The 12,557-nt window shown below is 41.5% G+C and overlaps 1 protein-coding gene across 16 annotated transcripts in view; it reads right to left on the minus strand.

Moving 5' to 3' along the window:
- The window catches only part of KCNMA1 (potassium calcium-activated channel subfamily M alpha 1), a 437,859-nt gene that overhangs the window by 218,599 nt on the left and 206,703 nt on the right, over positions 1-12,557 (minus strand). For all 16 annotated transcript variants that reach the window (XM_075841780.1, XM_075841793.1, XM_075841786.1 and 13 more), the window contains exon 5: positions 3,332-3,443. In XM_075841780.1, the coding sequence (XP_075697895.1) occupies positions 3,332-3,443 (112 nt within the window). The remainder of the gene's footprint in view (positions 1-3,331; positions 3,444-12,557) is intronic.

Consider the following 12,557-nt stretch of genomic DNA (forward strand, 5'->3'; position numbering starts at 1 on the left):
GACACACACAGACATGGAATACGGCAGCCACAGTCCCATAGGGACTGCGAACGGCTCCCGTCCCATTGACTGCCGTGTACGGCGTCTGTGTGGGAACTGCGCATGCGCCGCTCCCACACAGTCCTATTCGAAATTGGCGCCGTCCGGCGCCATTTTCCTGTGGACCGGAAGTCGCGGCTGGACAGTAATATTACTACTTCCGGTCGCGGCTTCCGGACAAGTGCACATGGAACAGCGGCAGCAAAGGGAGCGGACGGGCCGCGGCGGCAGGAGCAGGTAAGCGATTTCAATGTATGTTAGTGTTTGTGTGTGTTTACTACTGTATGTAAACCTTCTACACTGTGTGTTACCTCAAAAAATGGCGACACACAGTGTAGGAGGTTAAACCTTTCAAACCCCTCGTTTATCCCGGCACTAGCCAGGATAAAGGAGGGGGGGATGCTGAGAGCTCACTAGAGCGATAGCTTTTAACCCAATGTTGCAATGCTGCAATTTTGGGAACTAGCTCCAAACAGCTCCATCTAGTGACCAAAAATGGGTAGTATTATAAATTTGAAAAAATTTATAATATTTCCTGACTCGCGAAAAAAATAAAAAAAATTTGAACAATGTTTAATCACCCACACACTAAATGTTTAAATTTTTAAAAAAAAACATGTTTTTGGGGCGACACCATGCCTTTAAGCCCCATGCACACGTCCGTATTTTTCATCTGTAATTACGGACCCATTCATTTCTATTGTCTACTAACACCTTTCCGTATTTTTGCGGATGGGTGCACGTTCCATAGAAATGATAGAACATGTAGTTTTTGGGTTTTTTTGTCCGTAATTACAGCGCAGACAAAGTCTATGGGCACTGTATTTGTAGCCGTCTGTAATTACCAAAAGCGTTTCTAGGCGATGCCAGGTTTCCAGATGTTGCATATCATTTGTAGTTCTCGTCTTCTTTTTGCGGGTCTGTATATACGGACACTGTTTCATATATGCAGATCACTTACGGGTGACTATAATTGACTACGGATCTGTATTTACGGACTATGTTTACGTATGGATGTAGTCTACGGTCGTGTGCATGGGTCTGACTCCTGAGTCTGGGACATCGCCTGCTGTCTGTGAGTAAAATTCTGTGTTACTGAGTCTCCAGTGCTGGTATCGTCAGGGACTGCATTCATGTAGTTAGTGCTCAGCCAAGCAGGTTTCTTATGTTGCCTGAAATGTAAAAGACTTATCTTTTCTGATTTTGGACTATAAAAATAAAACACAGACAAGCCCTGTTGCCGTGTCACTGTCTCTTACTGATGTGAATTATCTTGCCTTGCTCTACTGAAGATAGATAGATAGATAGATAGATAGATAGATAGATAGATAGATAGATAGATAGATAGATAGATAGATAGATAGATAGATAGATAGATAGATAGATAGATAGATAGATAGATAGATAGATAGATAGATATGAGATAGATAGATAGATAGATAGATAGATAGATATGAGATAGATAGATAGATAGATAGATAGATATGAGATAGATAGATAGATAGATAGATAGATAGATAGATATACTAGTCCTCAATTAATTAGAATATCATCAAAAAGCTAATTTATTTCAGTAATTCAATTGAAAAAGTGAAACTCATATATTATATAGATTCATTATACACAGAGTGATCTATTTCCAGCATTTTTTTTCTTTTGATGATTATGGCGAACCGTTAATGAAAACACAAAATTAAATTTTTCCGAAAATTAGAATATTATATGAGCCCAATTTCAAAAATGATTTTTAATAACGAAATACTGAAAAGTATGTCCAGTATATGCCCTCAATACATGGTCGGGCTCCTTTTGTATGAATTACTGCATCAATGCGGCGTGGCATGGAGGCGATCAGCCTGTGGCACTGCTGAGGTGTTATCAATGCGGCGTGGCATGGAGGCGATCAGCCTGTGGCACTGCTGAGGTGTTATCAATGCGGCGTGGCATGGAGGCGATCAGCCTGTGGCACTGCTGAGGTGTTATCAATGCGGCGTGGCATGGAGGTGATCAGCCTGTGGCACTGCTGAGGTGTTATGGAAGCCCAGGTTGCCCAGGTGGTGGCGTCAGCACAGTGCAGAGCAGGAGAAGGATCCTCCACACTTCGTGGGAACGGGGGTAGGTAAGTAATTATATTGTTATTTTTATATTCGGTACATATGGGGGCATTATACTGTATGGGGGCATTATACTGTATGGCACAGCTGTGGTGGGCATTATACTGTATGTGGCAGCTATGGAGGGCATTATACTGTACATTTTTACAGCCCATGAATATTGTCTGTTACAAAATAGAGCATGCTCTATTTTTGGCCGTTTTCACGGCCCGACGACCCCATAGTAGTCAATGGATCAGTTATTAGCGGCCGTTTTTAAAAAAAACATCCGTGTGACGGCCGTTAAAAACTGATCCTGACCCTCACAAGGGACTCTATTGTACCCGTGTCCTTGGGATGTGAACACAATTGACAGCGCCAGCGAGGTAAGAGAACAATCGGTTCCCATCCCTGCCGTTCAGTGTTTTTTTGTGATGCAGGTTAAGAGACCAGGCCTGCATCGCTAGAGAAGAGGACAGCGCGGGCATGGGGACAGGTGAGTGTGGCATTATGTACAGGGAGCAGTGTGGTGTTATCTACAGGGGGTGTGGCTCGATCTACGCGGGTTGGCGCTATCTACATTAGCACTGTGGCACTATCTTTAGGGAACACTGGAGTTATCTATATGGGCACTGTGTTTGGAACTATATACATGGGCACTGTGGCAATATGTGGGCACTGTGGCACTATCTACAGGGCCATAGTGGCACTATGTGGGCACTATCTATTGTGGCCCTATCTACATGGGCACTGTGTTTTCAGAGGGTTGGGACACAAAAACCCTGACAAATAAAATTCATCCACTTTTTTAATGGCCGGAAAAAGGATGAAAACTTGAAGACACAATGCAAATACGTCCATGAAAAACGGACAGTTAAACCGTTTTTAACGGCCATTTTTTTCACTGTCGTGTGACTATAACCCTGGAACGCAGTAAGAGCCTGTAGTTTGTCCTTATTCACAACAGTGAATGTGTTGGATGCTGCTGACAATGGCTTCGCTTCTAATTTGTGCACTCTATGGTGCTGTTTTTTGCGCACTGTATGGCAATTTTTCTGAAGGTAAAAACACAAGACGCATCAACACAATTTTTCTGTTCTTGGGTATCCACAGACTTTGGTCTGGCCCTATGAAGTCTGCGCACTATAGGTTTGCAGGTAACATACAAATTACTATGAAATTTATTATTTTCTACTTACCCAGCCAGCTCCTGTTTAAATAAACAGACACAAACACAGGAGGCACTGTAAAAAAATCTACTACAGAGTTCACTTCCAGCCAAAACCACAGCTTGTCATTGGCAGCGATAAACTGTAAAAGAAAAAGAAAAAACGGAGTATAAAAGTCAAAACAAGGGACAGTCTTAAGCCTAGTTCACACACAGTTTTTTTTGTTTTTTTTTACAGGCAGAACAAATCTGCCTCAAAATTCCTTCAGGAGTGCCTGCGCTTTTTTGCCGCGGTTTTAGCGTAGGTAAAGGCTAGACATGATTATGATAATTAGTAGCAGTGATACCGTATGTATTCATTCTGATATTACATTGTATAAACACTGGTAACAATAAACCATGACTCGTTTCAAAAATAATTTGCGCCGTCAGACAAGAGCTGTCTATTTTCTTAGGCACAGTGTCTGGATTTTATTACCAGATGTGCATGAGAGAGAATAATCCAATTTTGAATTTAAAGTTTTTTTTTTCTGGTTGCCGCAAATAAGTCATATTCATTGTATAATTAGATGTTATACAATTTCTGATATACTTTGTGCAATGATTCTCCACAATTTGTAACATTTCTGCTTATGGTTGTTGAATAGGAACATTCATTGTTTTACTTTCAGAGGATTAAAATCTGGCTTTGTGACAATCACACAGGCGCACGACTCGTAACAAGACAGAGCTCCGCTAACTGTACTGAATAGAAGAGAGAATAAAAAGCAGGGGAAATACCAGCGCTGCCGACATACACATGGGTCAAATGGAGATGGAGTGGGTGAAAGAGGTATTTATTCAGCCTCATAAGACAGTGGCTACACGTAATAATGCCGATCCGGCATCTTCATCGGGACATTACACAAATACAAACATGGCAGTTAGAAGGTCTATCATCCCATCATTTAGACCTAGAGTAGTTAATCCTCACACTCGATCCTCACACTCACACACCATAACACCTACAACTGCACTACCACCCTCTACGCCTATTTTAGGAGCCGTACCATTACATGCCTTAAGATCAGTAGATTTGGATTTACACCTCAGAGTCCTGGAAAATTGCAATATTCAGCAAGGGGGTATGTCTATATTTACTGGGGTAACTTATGTTACCAATCCTGCACCTGACCCAGTCTCCCCTAGATTGTCTCATATGACGTGGCGATCTCTCCTACTCATGAGACACCTAACTGTCCTCTTTCTATGGATTAGACAAACACCACTGATTCCATGTCCATTGATGGTGGTAAATCCACGGTGTTTTTTTTTTCTTCAGGACTACCATTCCAACTCAGCATGCACCCCATAATTCACATGAAACAGACACACCAGTCATCCACCATACTGTTACCAATCGTAACCAGTTCAAAAAGCCTATAACACATTTCTTTCCAAAAGTAGAAAGGCTATCCACAAAAAGAAAGCTAGACGAAGAGGTTGAGGGCAAATCAGTAGGAAATGCAAAAACCCACTCCACCAAAAAACAATAAAATTGGCCAATAAAGCTATTTAACTTATTTCGATATACTCTTAAAGACACTGAAATGTAAACACCAAACAAAGGTCTTTCTTTCTGTCCCTTCGCCCACTCCGAACGGCTTTCAACTGTTTTTAGACCTCAATAATTTCATAAGAAAAAACCCTTCCAAGGCATTTTGCTATGACTACCAGTATCCCTCACTCCACCACTTCTGCTAACCTTGCAGCAGTCACTGCCTTTCCCATTCCCATTAATGTTGATGTACATGCCAAATCATCCTTTTATTCGACCCATCAATGTCGCCCAGCCATTGAGACTTTCTTTTCACTGGTAAGCAGTGAGTTCAGATCACTTGAGGGACTCGGTCACAAAAATAACCCCTCAAAAGCAGAAGATGGGTCTAAAATAACTTTCCATTAACCATGACATTGTTATTAGATCAGCTGATAAAGGGAGGGACGTGGTCATACAGGATAGAGAGGCTTACATCGAGGCTTTGAGACTTGTCTCAGACCAGAAATTCTACACCAAACTGCACTCTAATCCTGTGGGTGTATACACTATCCAATACAAATCTCTTCTTGACTCTGCCAATACCAATGGGTTCTTGAATAATAATAATAAGAAAATATTCCTCGATCTACATGAACCACCTTCTTCTACAACCCCCCTAAGGTGCACAAGTCAATAGTGGCACCCCAGGGTCGCCCCATTATTTCAGGCATTGACTCCCTAAACAGTAGACTCTTCCATTACATAGACCTACATCTACAGCAATATGCATTAGCCCTACCATCCTATCGCAAAGATTCGACATGACAAATTATTTTTTCACTTTTCGAAAAATTTTAAGTATACAAACTAACTACACAACCAAGAAAAAAATACATATATATATATATATATATATATATATATATATATATATATATATATATATAAATTAAATAGGATTTTTCTCCCTCATTTAGAAAAATGAACCAGGGCTTCCACTTAACCATAAAACATCCTTCCGTCAGTACAAAGTGTGATCTTTCATGGAGAATTGCCCTGTACACCTGCCCCTTCCATTCAAGGAAGTGTGGAGTCCTAAATGACATCCATTTTTTAAGTATCTCCAGTCAAGCTAAGAAACATTATTGAAGAATTAACTGTACCTGGACTCCAATATATAGATGATCAATCTTAGTGAAATCATTCAAAAAAAACAAGACACAGTCAAATTCAGCACAAAGTGGAGCAATCCTTTTAACACATCCCAACACCTGGGTCCAGTATTAATGTAATTTAGAACCTCTCCAGAGGAAGTTGACAAGATCAGCATCAGGAGTACTACACTTTGGGCAGACTATCATTGTTCTAAATCCCATTTTAACCAGTTTTTTTATTTTTAGTATAATGTAGCCTATTTATCACCATAAAATGTGAGAATCGGTGAGCAGCATTAAGTGTTAGTCTCTCCACATTCCTATGGACAGATACCCATTGTGACAGAGAAATATATCCCAAATCCAGTTCCCATTTTTTTCTATTAGTAAATTAAAATGTATTTTTAGCCCCTAATACAAGTGTTTATAACAAAGTGAAATCACCCATCTACAATTTTTCTTGTTTAACAGAATATCCCCAATGGGAAAAGGCTAAATTCTGAATTTATTTTCATCTTTAGTGGAATCCCAAGCGTGCAACAATTGAGAATATAATAACCAACCAGAGCACGAAACTCCAAATTTCAACTGGAGAACTTGAAAGCTTTTTAACCTCCCATTTTCAAATAAGTGTGAAATTTGTGTAATCCCTTATTTGACCCAAAAGTGTCTCTTGTAGTGAAAAAAACTCATACAAATAAAAATTATTCCATACCAGAGTGGTCTCCAGATAACCCTCAAATCTTAACAAATTCCTCATCTCCTGCCATATTTTAGCATATAACTTTGGCAAGGGGTTTCAGGAATAAGGATTTGGACATTACTCCACTGACCCTGCCCCTTCTCTTGAAGTAATAATCTATTAACCACTAGTGTATTCCAGTGCAACAACTGTTGAAATTGAGATACCAAAAAAAGGATAGGAAATCGGGTAACGCAAACCCGCTGTCACGTTGGGTTCGTGGACCCACTGGGCCGCACCGCCTTGGCGGTATGGCAGCTGGCCAACAGGGTGCAGGTCACAGTTCACAGTTCGTATAAGGTACCTGTGGCAGCTCGGACAGTAGCAAGGCAGGCTCGACTGGGACTAGGCAGCAGGACAGGCGTAAGTACAGCACAGCATGGCTACCGCACAACACGGCACTGGAACAGGATAGCACAGGATACAGGAAACAGGAACACTGGAACTGGAAAACACTAGGAGACCATTTGCCAGACAAACTAGGATATGACAAACAACACTCAGGCATGGAAGCATGGGGCTGGGACCTTCTTGTAGCCCAGAGTGCTCTGGGAGCAATCAGCTCAGTTTTCCACATGCGTGCGCTTTGGCTTCTCAAGTCTGGACTGAGCTCGCGAGCGCACCCTGGTGGTCACTGCGGAACAGGACGGCCGCATGTGCAGACATCTCTGGAGAGAAGGGCGTCGACTGGATGGAAGGAGTTCGTGGTCAGCGACCACTGACGTTACACCCGCCTTCCTGAACTGGAAGGCTGAGTCTAACAAATTTAATGCGGGTATGCTTACTCCCCCATACAAGGCCGTTGACAACGGCTTCCAAAGTTTTATAGAACTTTTTGGGCACACAAATCGGTGCATTGCTAAAAGTGTGGAGTACCAGAGGCAAAATAACAATTTTAACTAGAGCTATACGTTAGGCATATTGGGGCAATATTCTATTCCAAACCTTGACCTCCTGCCTCAAAATTCCAAATAATGGAAGAATATTCAAATTTACATAGCCTGTCAATACTCTGGAGATTTTAATTTCCAGCTATTGCATAGAATCAACCACTTGGAGTCTTCATTTGCTACAGAATTAGGATTAAAGGCCATTAACATTGACTTTTCCAAGTTAATTTTTACTCAAGCTAGTGCTGCAAATTTTCATACACATCAATGACATGTTCCTTTTCCAGAGTATTTCTAAGGAACAGTAACGTGTCATCGGCATAGAGAGAAATCTTCTCTTCCACTGCTCCCACCAGAAGCCCCCTTATTCGAATATCATCTTAGTTTGGCAGCCAGAACATCCAGAGTAAAATAAATAACAGTAGAGAGAGGGGATATCCCTGGTGAGTATCCCGGAACAGCTGGAAAATGGAGAATAAAGTCCACCCATTCCTATCCTAGCTCTAGGACCGTAATATAGTAACTTAATCGATTTTAATAAAATTTTCTCCAAATCCAAAACCTTTGAGCACCCCCTAGAGAAACCTCTACACCACCATATGAAATTCCTTGGCTGCATCTAGTGATAGCAGCCCCCCCCCTCCATAAACCTCTCCCCTCCATAGTCGATATTAGTGAAGGTCCTCCTGAGATTACAGGATACTGATTTCCCCAGGAGAAACCTGGTCTGATCCGGGTCCAGCACTGATGAAACCACTGTCATAAGCCAATTGGCCAGCAACTTGGCCAAAAGTGTTTAATCTGAGTTCAGAAGAGATATAGGACGGTGAGAGTGCATATATGTTGGAGCCTTATCTTTTTTAAGTATAAAGACAATAGTAGCTTCCTCCATTGAAGTTAGAAGTTCACCTTCTGTAAATGCATGAATATAAACATGATACAAATGCTCTAATATCTCTTCTTGATGGAAGATCTATCCCTCATACGGAATCCCATCCATAACGGGTGCCCTATTCATTACAGGACTATCAATCACCTTTTTTTTTATCTCCTGTAAGGTCAAGGGGGCTTCCAAACCCTCTCTCTGCTCATCAGTCAAGGTGGGGAGGTCTACAGTTTCCAAGTAGCTCAAAATGTCACCAACCGTACAGTCAGCTTTACAAGAGTACAGTTCTTTAAAAACCTCCATAAATTCTATCTGGACCTCCTTTGGGTCTGTGCATACACCTGACCCATCCTTTTTCCTAATCACCTAAATAAATGACGGTGCATCCTACCTTTTTTATAGGGGCCAACAGCTTCCTTAACCTTCCTATCTCAACATAATTCTTTATTCCCCAAGTAAAAAATTATTTTGATGCTAGTGCCAATTGCATATCTTCTGTAATGACAGGATAGAGAGACAGACAGGTGAGCCCTAATCTACCCGCCACTCAGTCGCTGCCTACTTGCACAGCCCGTCCTAGGCGACGGCGTACAACTGGGCGATGGTCCCTACGCTCAATACATGCGCGTCAGACAAAGACAAGGGTACACAAAAGCAAAGGGAAGTGGGGAGTTGCCCACGGCAACACCGTGAGCACCAGAGTAGTGGACGAGCCGAGTCAAACCAGGAGTGTACGAGGTAACAAATGCAGAGCAGGAGAATAGTCCGTCAAGCCAGGGTCAATATGAAGCAGAGGTCAATGGTAACAGCAGGAACAGCAGAGCCAGGAAACAAGAGAATCACAGGCAAAGCACAAGCAGCAAATGAAGGTATAAGTAGACCAAGGGCGGGAGCTAGAACCGTCTGGCCAGGCTGCGATAGGCTCTCCCACTCCTCAGCCTACCAGCCTGAGTGGTAGCAGACTGAGTCACTCTAGCAGACCTAGGAACAGATGCAGGCTGTTTAACCATGGGCATCGACACAGAAGCTGTGTCAGGCAAATCCTTCACATCTTCCTATTGTGATTGAATATATTACACCACTTTTTATTGTTGGCATCAGAGGGCACTTGAGTATAATTGTATTCTGCCTCTGCAAACTCCACCTTAAGAGACAATTCTAAATTAATATTATACAATTTTCTTTTTAGCTGCCCATACCTTAACCATCAAGCTTCTAAAAAACACTTTAAAAGTATCCCACACGACCAGAATAGGGGCAGAGCCTACATTCACTAGAAAAAAAGACTTAACCTGACGCATTACCTCATTATCCAGCAATAAATCCTGTAGCTAATCCTAATATTCCCCTGCTTCTGTTTTTTCAACAACAAAAAAATTCACCAGTTCGGGGAGTGATCAAATATTCCTCACAACTCATAAACTAACTTCAATCCATCAATTTTAAGATAGACATGATCAATGTTATATTCCTTACTGTGGACGTCTCCGCACTATATACCAACATGCCCCACACAGGAGGTATAGAGGCAGCAGACCATTATCCAAGCACAAGCCCTGATATGCCCATTAAACAGGGACAATTCCTAGTACAATGTATAGAATTCCTCTTGCTACATAATGCATTCAGTTTCAATGTATGTATCTACCAACAGATTAAAGGTTGCGCTATGGGGTCGTGATTAGCAGCGGCTTATGCCAATCTGTATATGGGACGTTTTGAAAGCCAGTTTATTAAAACCTCCATATGTATACTATATTCTAATATATATCGTAGGTATATTGACGACCCCTTTTTACCCCCTTTTTGGCAAGGGAGTGAGAGTGAAGCCCTCATATTTACTAAGATCCTTAACATACACGAGTATGGACTTGAATTTACACACAAACTTTCCAAAATTGAATTCTTGGACCGAGTGGTAAGCAAGGATTTTTATGGTAAATTGACTACCAGCACCTATTTTAAACAAGTGGATGGGAACAGTTTTTTGGTGTAGTTCCCATTACCCACCATGGCTTTAAAATGTCCCTATGGTCAGTTCGAACGAATTAGGAAAAATTGTTCTGACGACATTATTTTCAAAAAACAATGCAGTATACTTAGGAACCGGTTTCAAGAGGAAAATTTTAGGGTAGTTTTATTAAAGGGGCTTTAGTTAAAGTCTCTATCCACACCCAAGAGGATTGTTCAGTCCAAAGAGGAGAAGAGAACAGGAATGACAACTCCAAGGCCAAACATAATTACATAACAACATTTAATTCCAGACATAAAGACATTGTGAATATACTGGCACGACACTGGCACATTATTTGCAATGACCCCTAGCTAAAGCGGACGATACCTAACAAACCACAGTTGACATACAGAAGGTCCCTGACTCTAAAGAATATCCTTGCACCACATGTACCAAATATGTTCCCCACTGTGGTGGGCTCCTACAAATGTGGTAAACAAAGGTGCCTTTGCTGTCAAACATTTCGCACAGAGTCATTGCATTTATATCAACAACCACCTCAGAAGAGTTCTCCATCAAATCTAAACTGCAGCAGCAACTGTTATTTACTTGCTTTGTTGCCCGTGTGGATTTCAGTATGTTGTGCGTACTATACAGGCCTTACAAATTAGAATGAATTATCACAGGTCCAACACCAACCTGGGTTATCTTAAAGAGAGTGTTTCAAGTCCTTGCACAACAACCCACAATTGCACCTTTGCTGGGGTTACTATAACCCAGATTGCAAACATAGAGCCCACCACTCCCAATATATTTATTAAACTCAAAGAGAAAATTATTGGATATATAAACTGTCAACATTACATCCCAATGGGCTCAAAAATATTATAGAGTCCAATTTCTAACACACTGCAACGTGATCTTTCATAATTGCCTGTATACCTGCCCCTGCCATGATGGTATATTTGGCTACTTGAGCTCTTTTTTACCTTTTTTTCTTAATTATTATTACACTTTATCATTGGCATTGTGTGTTGCTGTCGTCCCCCCTATAACAATAGAGTTACTTTATTCCATTCAGCCATGTCTAGATTTTCATTACTTCCCATTGTTTCACCCCCATTGCCCCCCCCCTTGTCTTATTCCCACCCTTTTCTCCCCCCCCCCTCTTTTATTCCCTCTGTTTTTGGTGTCCTATTGCCATGCTGACCATACATGCTCGTATTCTTAACCCCTTTCTTTCTCCCATGTTCAGTGGGCTCAATCCCCCCTCTACTTTCCACATCCTGTCCTTTTCTAGCACATGTCCTCTGTTGCTCCTCAGTTCTCCCCAGGCACTATCTACGTTCAGCCAGTCTTTTCTTTACATACATCTCTGTGCATATTTCAATCACAAGTACACCAGCTACACCTAGCCCGCCGTCCCTCGGTGTCTCGTATCTACGTGGATTCAGTGATCGAGTGTGTGCAATGTTCCTTTTCCTCTATATAGAGACTCACTCGTTCCATCCCAGGCTCGCTGCTGGTACGGTTTGCTATTTGTGCCACGTAAGCATTCACTTGTGCCTGATTCTAGCAGTCACTTTTTATTTTATTTATTTATTATTAATCTTCATTATTGCATTGCTCATTTTAACCAGTTATTTATTTAGTCTTCCAATTGTCAGTATGTATGTGGTTTTGCCTATATTCTAGACTCCGGTCACTCTCTGTTAAAGGTCTACCCGCTGCTAGCGGCTTATCCTGCATTGGTTACATTTACCATCAGTCAGACTTTCTCTGACCCTAATAAAGTTATTTACCTTTGGCTGTTTTTCAACTTGTTTTTAATTGCCTTGTGCTGTATTTAAAGCTGCTATGTTTGTATTTGTGTATTGGCCTGATAAAGACCGCGGACCGGCGTTGAAACGCGTTACTACTATTTTTTTTTAGGCTTAATAAATACCTATTTCACCCACTCTTTATCACCATTTGACTCATGTGTATGTTATCAGTGCTGGTATTTTCCCTGCTTTTTAGTCTCTTTTTAATTCATGGACTGCAGTGGTACTTCACGTCCACTGGATTGGGGATAGCTGCAGCCGACTTACCTCTGCCTACAACAGTGTTGTA

Source organism: Rhinoderma darwinii, chromosome 11 (genome assembly GCF_050947455.1).
Source record: "Rhinoderma darwinii isolate aRhiDar2 chromosome 11, aRhiDar2.hap1, whole genome shotgun sequence".
Classification (NCBI taxonomy): domain Eukaryota; kingdom Metazoa; phylum Chordata; class Amphibia; order Anura; family Rhinodermatidae; genus Rhinoderma; species Rhinoderma darwinii.